The 22,837-nt window shown below is 44.5% G+C and overlaps 1 protein-coding gene across 1 annotated transcript in view; it reads left to right on the plus strand.

The window, feature by feature from the left end:
- Window positions 1-22,837, plus strand: part of LOC120052527 (guanine nucleotide exchange factor DBS-like) — a 65,982-nt gene that overhangs the window by 30,593 nt on the left and 12,552 nt on the right. Inside the window, exons 16-26 of the mRNA XM_038999493.1 lie at window positions 8,838-8,904; window positions 9,333-9,448; window positions 11,447-11,516; window positions 11,603-11,695; window positions 13,711-13,803; window positions 14,082-14,207; window positions 14,925-15,149; window positions 15,798-15,890; window positions 16,292-16,370; window positions 17,347-17,401; window positions 17,547-17,644. Coding sequence (XP_038855421.1) covers window positions 8,838-8,904; window positions 9,333-9,448; window positions 11,447-11,516; window positions 11,603-11,695; window positions 13,711-13,803; window positions 14,082-14,207; window positions 14,925-15,149; window positions 15,798-15,890; window positions 16,292-16,370; window positions 17,347-17,401; window positions 17,547-17,644 — 1,115 coding nt within the window. The remainder of the gene's footprint in view (window positions 1-8,837; window positions 8,905-9,332; window positions 9,449-11,446; window positions 11,517-11,602; window positions 11,696-13,710; window positions 13,804-14,081; window positions 14,208-14,924; window positions 15,150-15,797; window positions 15,891-16,291; window positions 16,371-17,346; window positions 17,402-17,546; window positions 17,645-22,837) is intronic.

Raw genomic sequence — 22,837 nt, forward strand, 5'->3', positions numbered from 1 at the left:
CCAGTAAAATTTGATTTGAGATTGATGAGGAAATAAACTATTTAAGACATTTTAGAATAAGGCTGTAACGTAACAAAATGTGGAAAAAGTCAAGGGGTCTGAATACTTTCTGGATGCAGTGTATCTGTTATTTTCCCGTGCTTATAGTGCCTTCAAAGTATTCACACCTCTTGACATTTTCCACATTTTGTTACGTTACAGCCTGTTTTTTATTTTAATGTCACTGACCTACATACAATACCCCATAATTGTAACGGGCTTCCTCCTTCTCTTCATCCGAAGAGGAGTAGCAAGGATTGGACCAAAGTGCAGCGGGGTGTGAATTCATAATGATTTATTTAAACAAAACGACGAAACACGAAATAACACTTAGAAATACAAAATAACAAAACGAACTAAACAGACCTAAACTACGAACTTACATGAAACGAAGAACACACGAACAGGAACAGACAAACCGAAACAGTCCCGTGTGGTAACATCTACTGACACGGAAGACAATCACCCACAAACAAACAGTGAGAACAACCTACCTTAATATGACTCTCAATCAGAGGAAACGTCAAACACCTGCCTCTAATTGAGAGCCATACCAGGCAACCCAAAACCAACATAGAAACAGAAAACATAGACTGCCCACCCAAAACTCACGCCCTGACCAATAAACACATACCAAACAACAGAAAACAGGTCAGGAACGTGACAGAACCCCCCCCTCAAGGTGCGAACTCCGGGCGCACCCCTACAACTCAAGGGGAGGGTCTGGGTGGGCATCTGTCCGCGGTGGCGGCTCCGGCGGTGGACGAGGACACCACTCCACCACTGTCTTTGTCCCCCTCCTTAGCGTCCTTTGAGTGGCGACCCTCGCCCCCGACCATGGTCCAGGAACCTTCACTAAGGCCCCTCCTACATAGAGGAGACAGCTCAGGACAGAGAGGTAGCTCAGGACAGAGAGGTAGCTCAGGACAGAGAGGTAGCTCCGGACAGAGAGGTAGCTCCGGACAGAGAGGTAGCTCCGGACAGAGAGGTAGCTCCGGACAGAGAGGTAGCTTAGGACAGAGGGACAACTCTGTACTAATGGCAGCTCCGGACTGGGTGGCAGCTCCGGACTGGGTGGCAGCTCCGGACTGGGTGGCAGCTCCGGACTGAGTGGCAGCTCCGGACTGAGTGGCAGCTCATGACTGGAGGGCGGCTCATGACTGTAGGGCGGCTCATGACTGTAGGGCGGCTCATGACTGTAGGGCGGCTCATGACTGTAGGGCGGCTCATGACTGTCTGGCGGCTCTGGCAGCTCCTGACTGGCTGGCGGCTCTGGCAGCTCCTGACTGGCTGGCGGCTCTGGCAGCTCCTGACTGGCTGGCGGCTCTGGCAGCTCCTGACTGGCTGGCGGCTCTGGCAGCTCCTGACTGGCTGGCGGCTCTGGCAGCTCCTGACTGGCTGGCGGCTCTGGCAGCTCCTGACTGACGGACGGCTCTGGCGGCTCCTGACTGACGGACGGCTCTGGCAGCTCCTGACTGACGGACGGCTCTAGCGGCTCCTGACTGACGGACGGCTCTAGCGGCTCCTGACTGACGGACGGCTCTAATGGCTCGGGACAGACGGGCGGCTCTAATGGCTCGTGGCAGACGGATGGCTCAGAAGGCGCTGGGCAGACGGATGGCTCAGAAGGCGCTGGGCAGACGGATGGCTCAGAAGGCGCTGGGCAGACGGATGGCTCAGAAGGCGCTGGGCAGACGGATGGCTCAGACGGCGCTGGGCAGACGGATGGCTCAGACGGCGCTGGGCAGACGGATGGCTCAGACGGCGCTGGGCAGACGGATGGCTCAGACGGCGCTGGGCAGACGGATGGCTCAGACGGCGCTGGGCAGACGGATGGCTCAGACGGTGCTGGGCCGACAGATGGCTCAGACGGTGCTGGGCCGACAGATGGCTCAGACGGTGCTGGGCCGACAGATGGCTCTGCCCTGCTGAGGCGCACAGTAGGCCTGGTGCGTGGTGCCGGAACTGGAGGTACCGGGCTGACGGCACGCACCTCAGGGCGAGTGCGGGGAGAAGGAACAGTGCGTACAGGGCTCTGGAGACGCACAGGAGGCTTGATGCGTGGTGCCGAAACTGGAGGCACTGAGCTTGAGACACGCACCACAGGGAGAGTGCGTGGAGGAGGAACAGGGCTCTGGAGACGCACTGGAAGCCTGGTGCGTGGTGTAGGCACTGGTGGTACTGAGCTGGGGCGGGAAGGTGGCGCCGGATATACCGGACCGTGTAGGCGTACTGGCTCCCTTGAACACTGAACCTGCCCAACCTTACCTGGTTGTATGCTCCCCGTCGCCTGACCAGTGCGGGGAGGTGGAATAACCCGCACCGGGCTATGTAGGCGAACCGGGGACACCATGCGTAAGGCTGGTGCCATGTAAGCCGGCCCAAGGAGACGTACTGGTGGCCAGATATGTAGAGCCGGCTTCATGGCACTTGGCTCGATGCTCAATCTAGCCCTACCAGTGCGGGGAGGTGGAATAACCCGCACCGGGCTATGCACACGTACAGGAGACACCGTGCGCTCTACTGCGTAACACGGTGTCTGCCCGTACTCCCGCTCTCCACGGTTAGCCTGGGAAGTGGGCGCAGGTCTCCTACCTGCCCTAGACCCACTACCTCTTAGCCCCCCCCCAAGAAATTTTTGGGTTGTACTTGCGGGCTTTTCGGGCTTCCGTGCTAGACCCGTCCCCTCATAACGCCGGTTCCTCTCTCCGGTTTCCTCCGCTCTCCGAGCTGCCTCCAGCTGTTCCCATGGGCGGCGATTAACTTCAACTTTAGCCCATGGTCCTTTTCCTTCCATGATCTCCTCCCAAGACCAGAAATCCTGCTTCGTGCGCTGTCCGTTAACCCGCTGCTTGATCCGGGTTTGGTGGGTGATTCTGTAACGGGCTTCCTCCTTCTCTTCATCCGAAGAGGAGTAGCAAGGATTGGACCAAAGTGCAGCGGGGTGTGAATTCATAATGATTTATTTAAACAAAACGACGAAACACGAAATAACACTTAGAAATACAAAATAACAAAACGAACTAAACAGACCTAAACTACGAACTTACATGAAACGAAGAACACACGAACAGGAACAGACAAACCGAAACAGTCCCGTGTGGTAACATCTACTGACACGGAAGACAATCACCCACAAACAAACAGTGAGAACAACCTACCTTAATATGACTCTCAATCAGAGGAAACGTCAAACACCTGCCTCTAATTGAGAGCCATACCAGGCAACCCAAAACCAACATAGAAACAGAAAACATAGACTGCCCACCCAAAACTCACGCCCTGACCAATAAACACATACCAAACAACAGAAAACAGGTCAGGAACGTGACAATAATGTCAAAGTGAAATTATGTCTTTTTATATTTTTACTAATGAATTTCAAATGAAAAGCTGATATGTCTTGTGTCAATAAGTATTCAACCCAATTGTGATGGCAAGCCTAAATAAGTCACATAATAAGTTGCAAGGAGTCACTCTGTGTCCAATAATAGTGTTTAACATGATTTTTGAATGACTACCTCATATATGTACCCCACACATACAATTATCTATAAGGTCCCTCATTCGAGCAGTCAATTTCAAACACAGATTCAACCACAAAGACCAGGGAGGTTTTCCAATGCCTCGCAAAGAAGGGCACCTATTGGTAGAAAAAAAAGAAGCAGACATTGAATATCCCTTTGAGCATGGTGTTATTAATAGCATAAGTTATTAATTACACTTTGAATGGTGTATCAAAACACCCAGTCACTGCAAAGATACAGGCGTCATTCCTGACTCCGTTGCCAGAGAGGAAGGAATTTAATGGATTTCACGATGGTGCCAATGGTGACTTTAAAACAGTTTTAATAGTTTAATGGCTGTGATCGTAGAAAACTAAGGATGGATCAACAACTTTGTAGTTACTCCACAATACTAACCTAATTGACAGTGTGAAAAGAACGAAGCCTGTACAGAAAAACATTATCCCAAACATGCATCCTGTTTTCAACAAGGCCCCAAAGTAATACTGCAAAAACATGTGGCAAAGCAATTAACTTTTTGTCCTGAATATAAAGTGTTATGTTTGGGACAAATCGAATACAACACATTACTGAGTACCACTCTCCATATTTTCAAGCATAGTGGTAGCTGCATCATGTTATGGGTATGCTTGTAATCGTAGGGGAGTTTTTCAGGATAAAATTAGAAGTAGAATGGAGGTAAGCACAGGCAAAGTCTTTGAGTAAAACCTGGTTGTCTGCGTTCCACCAGACACTGGGAGATGAATTCACCTTTCAACACAACAATAACCTAAAACAAATCTACACTGGAGTTGCTTACCAAGAAAACAGTGAATGTTCCTGAGTGGCCGAGTTACAGTTTTTACTTAAATATACTTGAAAATCTATGGCAAAACCTGAAAATGGTTGTCTAGCAATGACCAACAACCAATTTGACAGACCCTGAAGAATTTTTAAAAGAATTATAGGCAAATGTTGCACAATCCAGTTGTGGAAAGCTTTTAGAGACTCACCCAGAAAGATTCACAGCTTCTACAAAGTATTGACTCAGTGATACAGTGAATACTTATGTAAATTAGATATTTCCGTATTAAATTCATAACTTGTTTTCACTTTGTCATTATCGTGTGTAGATGGGTGAGAGAAAAAAATATATGTTATCCATTTTGAATTCAGGCTGTAACACAACAAAATGTGGAATAAGTCCAGTGGTATGAATACTTTCTGAAGGCACTCCATCCCATTGTGCTCTATCTCTGAAAGGATGATGGAAAATTGTCAGTATTTATCTGTCAGAGTCCATCCTCTGTAGATGCTTGTTCACAGTGTGAAGTATCTTAACCCTCTCAACCGTATAGCTGTAGTTGCCGAATCTTTTGTGAATGAATGCATAAGCCAACCCAGCGAAAGTTCAATAATGGAGGGGCTTTAAACTAACAGAGTGCATGGAATTGCTGAGGTCTGAACAAAACAGTCATCATGACAAAAAAAAATCATTACAGCAGCAGATTTAGGGCAGTGGCCCACAACAATGAGCGGCCCTGACAGCATGCATCATATAACCTTGTGTCAATACCATGATTGCCATCTATCCAACAGTCCCAACGCAAATAACATTCAACTCCCAATTAGAATTTCCTCCCATATCTGGGTGTCACATATGAGTGTCAATAAGAGGTAGAAATTAGATTGTTGTTTACTTTCTAGGTTATTGTAATCACAAAAGGTTGCATTTGTTTGGTTGACATTTTAGGAATTGTGAATATTCCTGACCAAAACAACAAGAATATACACTATACACACAAAAGTATGTGGACACCTCTTCAAATTAGTAGATTTGGCTATTTCAGCCACACCCATTGCTGACAGGTATATAAAATCGAGCACACAGCCATGCAATCTCCATAGACAAACATTGGCAGGAGATTGGTCTTACTGAAGAGCTCAGTGACTTTCAACGTGGCACCGTCATAGGATGCCACCTTTCCAACAAGTCAGTTTGTCAAATTTCTGCCATGCTAGAGCTTCAACTATAAGTGTTGTTATTGTGAAGTGGAAACTTCTAGGAGGAACACTGGCTCGGCCGCAAAGGGATAGGCTACACAAGCTCACAGAATGGGCCTGCCGAGTGCTGAAGCGCATAGCACGTAAAAATCGTCTGTCCTCACTTGCAACACTCACTACTGAGTTCCAAAGATCACCATGCGCAATGCCCATAGTCGGCTCGAGTGGTGTAAAGCTCGCCGCCATTGGACTCTGGAGCAGTGGAAACATGCTTTCTGGAGTGACGAATCACGCTTTACCATCTGGCAGTCCGACTGACAAATCTGGGTTTGGTGGATGCCAGGACAACGCTACCTGCCCAAAAGCATAGTGGCAAATGTAAAGTTTGGTGGAGGAGGAATAATGGTCTGGGGCTGTTTTTCATGGTTTTGGCTAGGCCCCTTAGCTCTTGTGAAGGGAAATCTTAACGCTACAGCATATAATGACATTCTAGACGATTCTGTGCTTCCAACTTTGTGGCAACAGTTTGGGGAAGGCCCTTTCCTGTTTCAGCATGGCAATGCCCTTGTGCACAAAGCGAGGTCCATACAGAAATGGTTTGTCGAGAGAACTTGACTGGCCTACACAGAGCTCTGACCTCAGCCCCATCCAACACCTTTGGGATGAATTGGAATGCCAACTGCGAGCCAAGCCCAATCGCCAACATCTGAATGGAAGCATGTTCCGCAGCAATGTTCAAACATCGAGTGGAAAGCCTTCCCAGACGAGTGGAGGCTGTTATAGGAGCAAAGGGGGGACCAACTCCATATTAATGCCCATGATTTTAGAATGAGGTTTTCGATGAGCAGGTGTCCACATACTTTTGGTCATGTACTGTATTTTCTCTCTCAAAACTATTTAAAACAGAAGTTCACCATAGCGTTATTATAAGCTACAAAGTGTAATATATTTTAAATGATAGGCCTAGTGCAGGGGTGGGCAACAAACGGCCCGCAGGTTGCATATGGCCCGTGAGCTTATTCAGGGGAGGTTTTTTATTTTTTAATTGGGGGGAGGGTGGGGATTTATTATTTAAAAAAAAATACAGGCCAATCTTGAACATCTAAAACTTGAATTTATTGCCCACCCCTAGACTAGTGAAACATTAATCCCTACCAATGCAAATCTTTTCACTGATCAATGACTTGTAAAGCCAACTGTCCCCACGCAGTTCCTTTGAAAGGGGGAAAAATCTTTGAGCCAACCTCCCAGAATATAAGTCCAAGAATGTAAACTCTTTGAGAATGAAGTAGGCATCTATAGAGAAGTATAATCAACTACAGTTTTGTGCGAAGTTGGGTTCTAAGTAAGTTCAGATAGTCAGATTAAAACACAATAGAATAGGCAGATAAGAACACCTAAATTGAGTTATTTTTTGTGTTAGCAGATGTTATGATTTTTTTAAATGACATAAATTCCATATCATTCTTGAGTCAAAAGAAAATATTGCATTCTGTTAGATTTCTTGTGTCTATTGTTTTAAAACCTACCAAGAGGGTTGGGTTCCAATTCCATGAAAGGGTGTTGGCCTCTTCCCCTCCTTTCTCCCCTTCATCCCCGCGATGATTCTACCGTTAGTTGTTATCTCACCACAGGCTAACTGTAAAAGCAGTGTGAATTCAGGAGTGCGACATGAGCATAGATTTGTTTTTAGTTTTTCAGTCTGACTTTTCTTTCTCAAACCCTCTACTGAAAGTCGACACCTTTTTGCTTTGAGCAGCTTAAGTTAATATAAACAGTCTTTCAGCTAGCACATACAATCCCCCCACCACCTCCCTCTCCTCTCCCAGATCACTTACCAGCCTGTGAGAGTTCCATCCACGTGTTGCTGGGAAAAGTACAGAAAACTACTCTCCCCTGCCCCTCTTTCCTGTAGATGAGCAATCTCTCTCCCTCTCTCTCTCTCCTTCCCGCTCTCTCTTTCCCCTCTGTGTGTAAGGAATGGCAGCATCAGCCCCCAGCCGCCTGCCTGCCTCCCAGTGGTTTTCTCCTGCCTGAGCTGTTCTGTCTGTACGTCTCTACACTGTGTGACTGTGAAAGACTTAGAGAGCAGAATGGGATCGGGGGAGGAAACCGCTGGGCTAGAGGGGGAAAGCTCAGCCCCTGTACCTCCCCTCTCCCTGCCTGCCTCAGCTGAGTCAGTCTATGATCCTCTCTCTGCGTTATCATATCAGTGAAGCCAACCAGTAGGATTGAAGCTGGATCATATGCCAGAGTGCCAGAGCTTGGAATTTGTGTCATCTGAGTTGCATCAGCTACTACAAATTCTGCACAATAAAGGTAATTCAGTGTTCCCGAGGGTCACATTAGGAGAGGGTTTGCACAGGGGCAAACTCTGGCATTGTCTTCTAGTACATGATATGTATACATTATTTGTTTTATATAGTTATGGCATTGTTTTTCTGTTGGAGGAGGTTATCTTTGCTCCCTGACTTAATTCTAGGCACACAGGGGTGTGTGGAGATCTAAGCTATTTTATGCACTAATAGCTTAGCTAGTGTTGCTGTAAGCAACATGAGGGAGGATGGCAGAGTATGTATCATTAAACACTCCACTAGGGTGCTCAATAAAAATTATTTTACCTAGGAGCACAAATAACAGGCTAGGCACATGACGTCATGGAACAGTTTCCCTCCAGGGCTTCAATCAAGGCATCTCTGTCCATAATATTTATTCACATAATGCTGCCCTATCTTCCAAAATCGATATGCACAGCTCTTATTGCGTTGGGACTTAGGAGGCAGTCACCTATGATATAACAGATGCTTGCCTCTGTGAGATTGGCGGGGGCTTTTGGAGGAGCTTTATTGACCTATAAAATGTGACCATACATCAAACACCACTCAGTGTCTCGATGGGCTCGTGATGGCACATAAAAATCAAGACCTCAGAACTCATACAAATGTGCACATTAAAGGGACCATTAAAGTCTGGAAATGTTAGCTTTGCTCAAGATGGTTGGTTTTATGACAACTTCCTCGGTACATTCTCCAAAGGTCTTATTTCCCCCCTTGTACCTCCTATCTGGGGTGCTGTACTGTTGTCTTTAGCAGAGCCTCTTTTGAGTTTGTACAATAACCTGATGATGATGTTGATGATCATTTAGAACTTTGACAAAGCACTTAGTGTATGAGAGGCAGTTGATGTCCTCATTATGGGTTTCATTAATCTATCTGCACTGACAAATACGACTAAAGGGCTTCTCTGCAATTGTTGAGTATTGACGGATCCTGTATTTTTCCTCCCCAGACACATCATGAACGAGCTTATTGAAACTGAGAGGCTGTACGTGGAGGAGCTGCAGAGCATCATAGAGGTGCGTTTGTTACTTTAATTGGCTCTCTCGTGACTGTGAAACGCTGCCAGTTAGTGGCAATAATGTCAAGGAGACAGTAGAGAAAGTGCTCCTTTCTGTTTACTGCACCTAGGGAAAATAAAACCCTGTTCTAAAAATCGAATTGACTGTCAGTGTAAATGTTGCATTAGATCTGCCCATTTCAGAATGCCATGTGAACTTTTGTTGAACTTAAAATGTGCTGTCTTTATTGATTAGATGAGTCATTAGGCTACTCAAACTGTCAGTGATTGATTGATTGAAGTTCATATAATGTTCACTCAAGTGTTGTGTAAAGCCATGTGGAGGACTGGATTTTATTGGGTTCAGATTATCAAAGAAGCGTTGACATTATCATTGTTTTCACAGAACCATTACTCATTAGCTTTCAATGGGATTTTCTCCTCCAGGGATATGCTGCCGAGCTGGACAACACAGAGCTTTCCCCCCTCATCCCCGCAGCCCTGGAGAACAAGAAAGATGTACTGTTTGGCAATCTCCCAGAAATATATGAATTTCACAACAGGTGACCTAATTTCCTCTGTCTCGTTCTAAATTACATTTCCATATTCAGTGAGTTGACAAATGTGCCTGCGACGTCAAAAGAAAAAAGGATTGGCATGGTCCCCATCCCCCCTGCCACATGACAATCCTGAGAGATAGCCTTCTTCCTCTCACTGATCTCCCACTGCTAACAACTTCTCTTAACCTGACCTGTGTTTAACACATTCCTACCATGCATTCATTGGCTGCAGGCACTCACATGGTACAACTGGTTATTTTATTTTCTCTCACAGCTTGGGAAGTTTTCCCCCCATTTTTCACTGGAAGCTATATATAGAACACATTGTACCGCTATGTCAACTATGAAGGCTCCAAATAACATTTCTCATCACCAGAAGGGTATGCTACAAAGCAGAATAAATAAGTTAAGGCGTCCGCATGCTTCCCATCCGGAACAGTTCGTGCATATACTGTATTATGACGAGATTTTGTGACGTTTGCTTCGGTCTTCGGCAAGGGTTTTTCGGCTGTTCGTGCGCATAAACATTTTTGTCGAGGCAAGCGAAGTTCTGAAGCTGAAGTCTAGGCCCCTTCGTCGGTAATTGGTCAACAGTAGGGAATCTTCAATTAAGTGTTTGTTGTCATACAACTATAGACGATTTGTTTTCATGCAAATGTTTCCCCTTGAGAAATACTGTACCAAGCATCCTAGTTAGATGTAAAACTGCACGACTAAGATCTCTTCGGCAAAAACATCCAAATTAATGACAGATTTCTTGAGTTATCTTAGATTAATACTGACTACGGCGTCTCAACATGGACAAACAGTACTATTGCTGCTTTTTTGTCGTTTTTCAAGCGAATGTGGAAGGTATGCGAGCGCACTCGTTCGGTTCGCCTAGCGGAGTTCGCCAGCCTAACTGAAGCATGCAGAAAGAAGCCTTTTTCCAGCTAACTTTGATATCTACTGATTGCTTTTCTGGTTTAATAGGAAAGCTAAACTAAGATATGTACTTTTAGTTGTTGGGTCAATCAGACCATGCATATTTCAAGGTTATCTTTTTATTTTATTTTATCATACGTTATTTAGGTAAGTTAACTGCCAGAGTCGTTGATCTTACTTTGTAAAATACCTCTCTGAGCAAGAAATAAAAAATAAACAAACATCCTGCATTGTGATTGGCTGAGAGAGCTCAATTGACAGTGGGCCCTGTATTGTCTTGGGGGTTTTGTATTCTAGGCGTGACGCCCCATGTGATGGACACCCATTGTTCTGCAAGGCCCTGTGATCACTCCCTCTCAGGTGGGGTTAGGTTACAGTGAGAGGGGCAAACAAAAGGTTCCACAGGGACCCATAGAGCTCCACGCCACATGGGCATTCAATATTATGCAGACACATTCACATGAACATGTCCCTTCACCCCTGCTTTTCCAGTTTGTCCATATTTCTTATACAATAACAATATCCAAAACACATAGATATCAGATATGTCAACATTTCAGTGCCAGGGTTTTAGCTCTTAACACTATCATTTCATTATCCGTGGATAATTTCTGTTGTGTAATGTTTTATCTCTACTCAGCTAAATACTGTCCAGTGTCCATAGCTGAAGGACTTACTGTATTAACTCCTTGGTGTGGAAATGCTTACGGAGTTAAAACCCAGGACAAACCCCCAAGCATGATACTAATGGGACACTCATTGGGAAGGCTCAGGGTTCAGTAGGTTAATTCAATGTCAACTGCAGGGCCCCACAAAAATCCCAACCTTATTGTTCAGACTGGCATCCATGGCTTCCATAACTTTACACATCATAGACGTTCCAAACAGAAGTGCACAGACTCTGTCTACCAGCTATAATTTCCCAACATACTCTTAACTTCCCAGCATAGGAAATGGCAATCTGATGAATGTGCAATTGTATCCAATGCTATACAGTACTTTATGTACCTTGTAAGGGGTAAACAGGAAATGTGTTGAACTTTTTAATTGAGTTGACTTTATCCTTCTTGTTCGCAGGACATTTTTCAAAGAGCTTGAAAATTGCATGGAAAGGCCAGAATTGGTAGGGACCTGCTTTTTGAAAAGGGTGAGTTCCTTGTGTTGATGTAATTTGGAAACTGAGGCCGTTACTGTGCTGTTATGTTGCATTGCTAAGTGTCTGTCTCTCTCCAGAAAGAAGAGCTGCAGATCTATGAGAAGTATTGTCAGAACAAGCCTCGATCAGAGGCACTGTGGAGACAGTGTGGAGACAGCCTGTTCTTCCAGGTGACTCCCATTCCTTGGGTGTCTAAATGTTGTCATAGTTATGATATAGTATTCCACTGTATAATGGTGTCAGTTTACATTAAAGGGATACTGTGAGAACCTTGTTCTACTTCCCCAGAGTCAGATGAACTTGTGGATACTATTCTTATGTCTCTGCATGCAGTATGAAGTTACGCTACCGTAAATGTAGTTACGCTACTGTACATGTAGACTTCCAGTCATTGCGCTAATGCTAGTTAGCATTGGCTTTCGAAACTATCGCTAAATTCCTTCATACTGAACGCAGAGACATACAAATAGAATCCACAAGTTCATCTGACTCTGGGTAAGTAGATTAAATGCCGGAAGTTCGCAGTATCCCTTTAAGCAACATGTCACTGGAAAAACGTAAATTTCCTGTTGTTTAGGGTACGGATTTGGCTTGACAGACAGTGCATTCGGAAAGTATTCAGACCCCTTGACTTATACCACTTTTTTTTTAAATTTTTTTTTTTTTTTTTTTAACATTACAGCCTTATTCTAAAATGGATTAAATAGTTTTTGTTCCCCCTCAATCTACACATAATACCCCATGATGGAAACAGTTTTTTAGAAAATTTTACAAATGTATTATAAATAAAAATGGAGATCACATTTACATAATTATTCAGACCCTTTACTCAGTACTTTGTTGAAGCAATTACAGCCTTTACAGCCTAGAGTCTTCTTGGGTATGACACAACAAGCTTGGCACACCTTTCTTCTCTGCAGATCATTGTTCTCTGCAGATCCTCTCAAGCTCTGTCAGGTTGGATGGGTAGCGTCGCTGCACAGCTACTTTCAGGTCTCTCCAGAGATGTTCGATCGGGTTAAAGTCCGGGCTCTGGCTGGACCACTCAGGAACATTCAGAGACTTGTCCCGAAGCCACTCCTGCATTGTCTTGGCTGTGTGCTTAGGGTTGTTGTCCTGTTGGAAGGTGAACCTTCGCCCCATTCGGAGGTCCTGAGTGCTCTGGAGCAGGGTTTCATCAAGGATCTCTCTGTACTTTGCTCCATTCATCTTTCCTTCGATCATGACTAGTCTCCCAGTCTCTGCCACTGAGAAACATCCCCTCAGCAGGATGCTGCCACCACCATGGTGCCAGGTTTCCTAAAAAATGTTATGCTTGGCATTCAGACCAGATAATCTTGTTTCTCATGTTCTGAAAGTCTTTAGGGGCCTTTTGACAAACTCCAAGCGGGCTGTCATGTGAGTGGCTTCCGTCTGGCCACTCTACCATAAAGGCCTGATTGGTGGAGTGCTGCAGAGATAGTTGTCCTTCTGGAAGATTCTCCCATCTCCACAGAGGAATTCTGGAGCTCTGTCAGAGTGACCATCGGGTTCTTGGTCACCTCCCTGACCAAGGCCCTTCTCCCTCGATTGCTCAGTTTAGCCAGACAGCCAGCTCTAGGAAGAGTCTTGGTGGTTCCAAACTTCTTCTATTTAAGACTGATGGAGGCCACCGTGTTCTTGGGGACCATCAATGCCGCAGACATTTTTTGGTACCGTTCCCCAGATCTGTGCCTCGACACAATTCTGTTTCGGAGCTCTACAGACAATTCCTTCAACCTCATGGCTTGGGTTTTGCTTTGACATGTACTGTCAACTGTGGGACCTTATATAGACAGGTGTGTGTGCTTTTCCAAATCATGTCCAATCAATTGAATTTACCACAGGTGGAATCTCAAGGATGATCAATGGAAACAGCATACGCTCAATTTGGAGTCTCATAGCAAAGGGTCTGAATACTTATGCAAATAAGGTATTTCTGTTTTTTTATTTGTAATAAATGTGCAAACATTTCTTAACCTGTTTTCGCTTTGTCATTATGGGGTATTGTGTGTAGATGGATGAGAATTATATATATATTTTCAATCCATTTTAGAATAAGTCTGTAATGTACCAAAATGCGGAAAAAATCAAGGGGTCTCAATACTTTCTGAATGCACTGTAAATGATTGCAACAGGAAACATTCTATGATGTTTGTTACTGCAGGAATGTCAGAAGAAGCTGGACCACAAACTCTCCCTGGATGCCTATTTACTCAAGCCTGTGCAGAGGATCACCAAGTACCAACTGATGGTCAAGGCAAGTTTATCACTGAGGTTAATCTTTCACTTCAGCACTATACAATCACAGGCTTATTCAAATCTGAGAGCAACACACAGATAACAGATACGATGTAAATGTCTTCACTGCTCAAACATCCTCCTTCACTGCCCAAGGGCTAACATGCAAAGCACTTCCTTCAGACTGATCTAATTGGAAGACCTTAACTCTCAAGCAGAGGAGGCTGGTGAGAGGAGCTAAGATACATTATTTATCCCACTTGGCTTTGTCCTGACCCGGCTCTGTTTCCTCTCTAGGAGATGCTGAAATGCAGTAAGAACCAGGAGGGTACTGTTGAATTGGAGGAGGCCCTTGCCACCATGCTGGACATCATCAAGTCTGTCAATGACTCCATGCATCAAATTGCCATAACGGGATTCGAGGTCAGTAGTTTCAAGTTTTATTAGTTGTAAAATGGACACGAGATGCATCGTACACACACCGTCCAATGAAATGGTTACTTGCAGGTTCCTTCTTGACAATGCAAAAACAACAAGAAATAATAAAACATAACAATACGAACATAAAGTAAATGGCTCAATAGAATATAATAAATATTTTAGCATAAGTAAGGAAGGCACAATTTATAGTCCAATATTTACATGTGATTTGGGGAAGGGGGGATTGGGTATGTGTTTTAAATTCTGCTACCAATTGTGCAGTATGGTAGCAGGAGTTGTGCTGTGTGTGTATCATGAATGTGTGTGCGTGTGTGTGTGGATGAGTGCATGTGTGCTACAGTGCAGGTGGTCAAGTCCAGTTCAAGTGTTCAGCAGTCTGATGGCTTGAAGATAGAAACTGTCTCTGAGCCTGTTGGTATCAGACCTCATGCTCCAATACCGTCTGCCTGACGCAAAGGGAGTGAACAGCTCGTGGCTGGGGTGTATGACTTGGCTCGAGTGAAAGGGTTTGAAAAATCAGTCCAATTTAGATCCTTACTGTTCCTATCTTAGAGTGGATCTGTTGGGCTGTGGAAAAGTTCCAGGAAGTCCTGCTGTTAATCAGTTTGACTAATCTGGTGGAGAGAGTGTTATGGCTAGGTGTACTGTATGTGTGAAGGTGTAGGACTGATGTCCCCTGTGTACCTCTCCCATCCCCAGGGGAACCTTAGTGAGCTGGGCAAGCTCCTGATGCAGGGCTCATTCAACGTGTGGACGGACCACAAGAAGGGCCACAGCAAGGTGAAGGACCTGGCCCGCTTCAAGCCCATGCAGAGGCACCTGTTCCTCTACAATAAGATGCTGCTTTTCTGTAAGAAGCGGGAGGAGACCACGGACGGACACGAGAAGCCGTCCGCCTCATATAGCTTCAAACACTCCCTAAAGGTGAGGTTGGCTTGTGGGGTCAGTTCCTTGTTGGACAAACATAACAATTGTTCACCTGGGATTTGAATGATTTTAACTGTCCGTGGGGCTACAATTCTCACCATCCTCCACTTACTTCCCCCTTCTCATATGGAAACTTTACAGTGGCTCTCTCCGATCCCCTGAGAACCTTGGAGTTCACTGTCATGCCACATATTTCAATTCAAGCTTATCTAGATGCATGAAAAGCCAGGGCAGGAAACTGGGCCCTGAGATGACAGGACCTTATTTCATCAATGGGATGCTGGGACAACCCTTTGTTTTCTAAAGGAAACCTTTGATGAACTTGTTTTTTCTCTCACTCGCTGATATAAAATGCGGTGTATGTAATACACTCTGACTGTCATTGGGTCAATGAGTAATGGTGTTCATAACTTAATAGGAAAATAAGTTTCAGCCCAGGGCTGTTTCAGGATAGAGCCATTCAATTGGAATTAAAGCTGAACTAAAAAGCTGTAGCAGTTCACATTAATTTGCAGAATACAAGAGCCTCTGAGCAGGATTCTATCTTTAAATTCTTCTATTTACGTGTGTTTGTGTGAAGCTGCAGGAGAAATCAGAAATATAAAGCTGTCATTGTTGTTAACCACAGCCTTGCCCCTGTTTCAGATGAGTGCTGTGGGAATCACCGAAAATGTCAAAGGAGACATTAAGAAGTTTGAGGTCTGGTATAACGGCAGAGAGGAAGTTTATATAATTCAGGTACATGTCCATAAACTTTCTGCGTAAAAAATAAAACTCAATTGTTTCCGTTTAAATGACTAGTTATTTTCCAAAGAATACTAAATAGATGCCAGACTTTGTAATAAGAGCTGTGATTCAGCAACATTCTTTTCTAAGAAGCATACCTCTCATTCTTGAGACATTTGTCATAAAGACGTCAAATGCCTTTTCTGTATGATATTCTCCTTGTGACCACTTGGTGGCAGTGTTGTCCCACAGAGTAGCTCCTCAGACGTCGCTATAACAGAAACATCCACTGTCTGGTGTGAGGAAGGCTGTACAGTTAAACCTCAGAGGGTGTATATATATATATATATATATATATATATATATATATATATATATATATATAGATAGTGTGTGTTTGTGTGTCTCCCCAGGCTCCCTCCATGGATGTGAAGAACATGTGGGTGTCAGAGATCCGGAAAGTTCTGACAGGCCAGCTAGAAGCTTGCAGAGGTATGCAGTGTGTGGGGATTCTCTATCTAGGCATATTTATACCATCCTCTCAGCTTCCACACCGGACACCTGGACACAACCCTGACGCCTCCCAGAATGCTGATGTGAATGTTAAGCGGGGGGAGACCAGTGTTTGAGAACACATACCTGACCAGATGATACACACACACATTCCTGTCCTCTCTCTCCACCTCCCTAGTAGTATGCATCAATCGCCCCATGTTCCGCTCCGAAGCGCCTGACAGTCAGGAAAACGACCCTCTGTGCATTGTGTACTCTCAACTGAACTGACAACCTGTGTGTGAGAGAGGGTGTATGTGTGAGGGGACTGGGTAATGACACAGCAGCCCTCATATGAAGCAGAGAGAGTGAAAGAGGCTCTGGCCTGACAGAGGGCTGGATGTCATTTACGCCTGTCTCTGCTGGCAAGTGGTGGGAGGGGAGCACGTACAGCAGCATAGAGTAGCACACAAGATAAGCCAGTGTGAGATGTTAAAAAGCCCAGCGACATGGGGTTTGTGCAATAGCAGGACAAGGCAGTGGCTTGTACTGCAGCTGTTTGATTTGATTCCTCCTCTGGGCTTTGGCAGTCAACTGTCCTGTCCCTCCTGTTAAAGACACAGATTAGGGGCTTCCATTCTGTCTACACCACTGTTTTGGCCCACGGCTTCTGGTCTGACTACACTGTTTTGGTCCACATACCCTCCTGTGGCTTATGTAACTCCTGGGATTTCTCCTGTTTTATCGCCTGGAATTGAAACATAGTTTTATCAATCTGCTTTTGACTGCAGGTTTCACACACAGTCCTACACGCAGTGTGATGTACACAAGCATGCAAACAACAAATGTACACACACACTTGCATACCTATGAATTCACCTCACTGACCGTTTTATATCAATTTAACCTAAACTAATATGTCGTTCCATTGAAAATCTATGTTCTATTCCAATACCATTTTTTTCTCCATTCACAGAGGCTAGTCAACTCCATCAGAAGATCACTGAGAATGTGTATCATGCTCCCATGAGGTAGAGTACTTGGTCTCACAACGTTTTCATCATGTCGTGTGATTGAATGGCAGCACCGCATAGATGCTCTCAAGTACAGGGAATGTAATGCTTCTATAGTGGCTGTGTGATTGACTGTCCCATATCGCTCCTCTCCGCCGCTCAGAAACATACGCAAAATGGCCCTGAGGCAGTCGGACTCGTCTAGCCCGGAGACAGGCTTCAGGAGGAGCAACCCCAGCCCCAACATGAGACAGAAACGAGGTGAGAGATCACACAGCCGCTGACGGCCCCCGCCAACTAGGGCTGTGGCGGTCATGAAATTTTGTCAGCCGGTTATTGTCATGCAAAAGACTTCCAGTCTCACGGTAATTGACCTTTAATTAACATGAACACGTTTAGCATACAAGCCGCTGATGCGGGTCTTTGGAACATTTACTAAATCAATTTAATATACACCATCACAATAAATCTATTTTTTTTTGTCAGTTCTAAAAAACTTGATATGAAGAAAATACATTTCAGAAGAACAGAATATGAGTTGGCCTACTGTAGGCCCATGTTATCTGGCTATGCTCCATGCCATAGGCTGTAGGCTTGTTCAATTAGCTGACAAGATTTTATAGTAAGAAAAATATCATTGAACTTAGCTGAATAAAATAGAAAGGATATTTTTCTCATTAAGGATCGATTGACTGCGCATATGAAGTGGCCATGTTGAGCATAAAAGAGATAATTTGAAACAGGTCCTACATGCTAGATTTAGAGTTATTTGGCAACTTTAGTTGTGAATGATACAAACTTTAGAATGTCTTAGAAATCAAAACATACAGTACCAGTCAAACTTTTGGACACACCTACTCATTCAAGGGTTTTTCTTTATTTTTACTGCTTTCTACATTGTAGAATATATAGTGAAGACATCAAAACTATGAAATAAAACATGGAATCATGTAGTAACCAAAAAAGTGTTAAACAAATCAAAATATATTTTAGATTCTTCAAAGTAGCCACCCTTTGCCTTGATGACAGCTTTGGACACTCTTGGCATTGTCACGCTGAAATAGGAAAGGGCCTTCCCCAAACTGTTGCCACAAAGTTGGAAGCACAGAAGCATTACGATTTCCCTTCACTGGAACTATGGGGCCTAGCCTGAACCACGAAAAACAGCCCCAGACCATTATTCCTCCTCCACCAAACTTTACAGTTGGCACTATGCATTCGGGCAGGTAGCATTCTCCTGGCATCCGCCAAACCCAGATTCATCCGTTGGACTGCCAGATGGTGAAGTGTGATTCATCACTCCAGAGAACGCATTTCCACTGCTCCGTAGTCCAATGGTGGCGAGCTTTACACCACTCGAGCTGACTCTTAGCATTGAGAATGGTGATCTTAGGCTTGTGTGCGGCTGCTTGGCCATGGAAACCCATTTCATGAAGCTCCCGACGAACAGTTCTTATGCTGAGGTTGCTTCCAGAGGCAGTTTGGAACTCGGTAGTGAGTGTTGCAACCGAGGACAGACAATTTTTACACGCTACGCGCTTCAGCACTTGGCAGTCCCATTCTGTGAGCTTGTGTGGACTACCACTTCGCGGCTCAGCTGTTATTGCTCCTAGACATTTCTAATTCACAATAGCATCACTTACAATTGACTGGGACAGCTCTAGCAGGGCAGAAATTTGACAAACTGACTTGTTGGAAAGGTGGCACTCTTTGACCATGCCATGTTAAAAGTCACTGTGCTCATCAGTAAGGCCATTCTACTGCCAATGTTTATCTATGAAGATTGCATTGCTGTGTGCTCGATTTTATACACCTGTCAGCAACCGGTGAGGCTGAAATAGCCGAATCCATTAATTTGAAGGGGTGTCCACATCAACCACTGTTTGAGGAGCATGCACTCACTGGTGATATTCCACCAAAACTCTGTATGCAATGGCTTCTCCAACCTTGTTCCTGCAGCTAAGTGCTTATTTCGGGAAACCAAGTGAAAACTGTTCACGGACATCGATAGTAACATATTTGTTGACAGCCCGTCTGCACGCTCGAGAAAGGAATAATGGAGAGGGAGGAGATGGAAATGCATGCTGGTGAGATATTCTGTATAGCTGTGTCACCCAATTAATTATGAAAATATAAAAATGCCCTATTACTAGGCTATTCAAAATACAAATTCACTCATTGTAGGCTAACTGTAAGCCGCACTGCACAATCAATGAACCAACAGCATCGCTTAGAGCTATACGTTCACTCTCAGACTCATGGATAGACATTTTGGAGCGTAGCATGCATAAGGTAACCAGTCCATCCAGTATGCATAATAATACAGTCCACACTCAAAGGAGATTACTAGAATTGTTTCATTTTGGAGTATAGGCTAGACCAATTATGTACCAAAGACATCTTAAATCAGTTTTATGTTTTTCTGCTATGTGTAATAGGCTATGTATTGTATAATGACACATTCATATGAATGAATCATCACCTTGGATAGCGCTGTCCATTTCGTTGTGTTAGGCTTTGAAACACAACAACCATGTTTTACACGGTTTCAACCTGCTGTTGAATTTCTTTCTTGAAATTGATCATCGCAGTGAGGTGAGTTTTAAAAGTACTATTGGCCTTCTGTTTTGCTGATATGTGTTTGATGTGATTTTCAATTGCATTTTGCATTGATGTCAGTGGTTAAAGGGACAATAGTGCCCTGAGTACCCAGTTATTAGGAGCTGAGGCATGTCCAAAGTGCATAAAAGGAGAGTACCGTGACTCACGTGGAATTTTACTGCAGTCATGACTCATGACTGCTGGTGTGGTGGTAATACGGTCACCGCAAAAGCCCTACCACCAACCCCCGAGCCCTGACAAACTAGCATCCACTCAGCTGCGTTCACTGGAAACAAGTGGCAGCATCTGCCGTCTACAAATTATCCCATAATGGCATTGTGAAAGACACCAGACTGATGGCACAATTAGCTGGGATGTTTCATCTGGGCTTTAACTCTGTTAGTGAGAGATGAGAGGATGGATGTATTACTGGCTCTGTCTGTCTCGGCATCATCCCCAGCCAACCCCTCACCCCCACTCCACTCTGATTGTTCACTACACTGGCTCACTATACTGGCAGATGAGGATGAGGTAACAGGTACGATTTCACGCCGTGTAGAGCCCGGCGGCAGGGTGCTGCTGCATGACAGTGAGAGGGACCTGGGCTAACGGTAGTCTGTCTGCCAGGGAGCGAGTGGTGGTGGTTAGGAGAGGAGAGTGGCTCTTTGACTCTGGATGTAGTTGGTGACTGGACGTCAGTGGCTCGAGAAGTAAGTGGATCTGACAGGTGCTTAGTCCTGGGTACATGGGGGCCTTTATTACCCCCACCACGGACTCACAGAGAAAATCTCTCTCCTCCTCTGTGGGAAAGGAATATGACAGAAGCTGTTGTAGATTTGAGCTTTTCCACAAAAAAATGTATCCAGTCCCAACCTTACACTAAAGTCATACAGTTACGCAGCCGTAGTACAGTACAGGTTTGACTACAATGAGATTTGTACTGTGGTCTGGTGGGATTTTTTGCTTTGACCCATATGTAGCTGATACCAACCATTTCCCTGATTGGAACTGTTTCCTTTTTGGGTCAGCAGGACCCACCCCAGAGGTCATGACCCCAAATACTTTAGTTTCAATAATACATCTCACTATACCTCCCAAGCAATGTTCCCTCAATTTTTTGGGGGCACTAAGCAAATTTTAGGTCCCGTGAGCGGAAACTTGAATGTTGTTTACAGTGAACACTGAGGCTGTACCCTTACAGTTTTAGACAGTAGCCAATAGGCTATTGTGGCAATTTGAGCATAATGTAGACCTACCAACAAAACCACTGGAGCAAATCCCATAACATGTTCACATGGAAATAGCTTTTGATTTCTATGATATATCCTACATTAGCCTATATGTTAAATGCAGGCCTACATTGCATGAGACTTTTAAAATTGTTTTTACATTATGAAGAGCTTGATATTAATTATGTTTTACTTGGTCTGTAACACCATGGGCCAGTACATTGTAACACCATGGGCCAGTACATTGCATTGTATTGTATGATTTTTATGAAATGTATTTATTTAACCTTTATTTAACTAGGCAAGTTAGTTAAGAACAAATTGTTATTTACAATGACGGCCTACCAAAAGGCCTCCCGCGGCGACGGGGGCCTGGGATAAAAAATAAATACTATATAAATATAGGACAAACCACACATCACAACAAGAGAGACACAACACTACATAGAGACCTAAAACAACAACATAACAAGGCAGCAACACATGACAACACAGCATGGTATCAACACAACATGACAACAACATGGTAGCAACACAACATGGTAGCAGCACAAAAACATGGCACAAGCATTATTGGGCAAAGTCAACAGCACAAAGGTCAAGAAGGTAGAGACAACAATACATCACACAAAGCAGCAACAACTGTCAGTAAGAGTGTCTATGATTGAGTCTTTGAATGAAGAGATTGAGATAAAACTGTCTAGTTTGAGTGTTTGTTGCAGCTCGTTCCAGTCGCTAGCTGCAGCGAACTGAAAAGACGAGCGACCCAGGGATGTGTGTGCTTTGGGGACCTTTAACAGAATGTGACTGGCAGAACGGGTGTTGTATGTGGAGGATGAGGGCTGCAGTAGATATCTCAGATAGGGGGGAGTGAGGCCTAAGATGGTTTTATAAATAAGCATCAACCAGTGCGTCTTACGGCGTGTATACAGAGATGACCAGTTTACAGAGGAGTATAGAGTGCAGTGATGAGTCTTATAAGGAGCATTGGTGGCAAATCTGATGGCTGAATGGTAAAGAACATCTAGCCGCTCGAGAGCACCCTTACCTGCCGAGCTATAAATTACGCCTCCGTAATCTAGCATGGGTAGGATGGTCATCTGAATCAGGTTTAGTTTGGCAGCTGGGGTGAAAGAGGAGCGATTACGATAGAGGAAACCAAGTCTTGATTTACCTTTAGCCTGCAGCTTTGATATGTGCTGAGAGAAGGACATTGTACCATCTAGCCATTCTCCCAAGTACTTGTATGAGGTGACTACCTCAAGCTCTAAGCCCTCAGAGGTAGTAATCACACCTGTGGGAAGAGGGGCTTTCTTCTTACCAAACCACATGACCTTTGTTTTGCAGGTGTTCAGAACAAGGTTAAGGGTAGAAAAAGCTTGTTGTACACTAAGAAAGCTTTGTTGTAGAGTATTTAACACAAAATCTGGGGAGGGGCTAGCTGAGTATAAGACTGTATCATCTGCATATAAATGGATGAGAGAGCTTCCTACTGCCTGAGCTATGTTGTTGATGTAAATTGAGAAGAGCGTGGGGCCTAGGATTGAGCCTCGGGGTACTCTCTTGGTGACAGGCAGTGGCTGAGACAGCAGATTTTCTGACTTTATACACTGGCACTCTTTGA

The sequence above is a fragment of the Salvelinus namaycush genome, chromosome 8 (genome assembly GCF_016432855.1).
Source record: "Salvelinus namaycush isolate Seneca chromosome 8, SaNama_1.0, whole genome shotgun sequence".
In the NCBI taxonomy this organism is placed as follows: domain Eukaryota; kingdom Metazoa; phylum Chordata; class Actinopteri; order Salmoniformes; family Salmonidae; genus Salvelinus; species Salvelinus namaycush.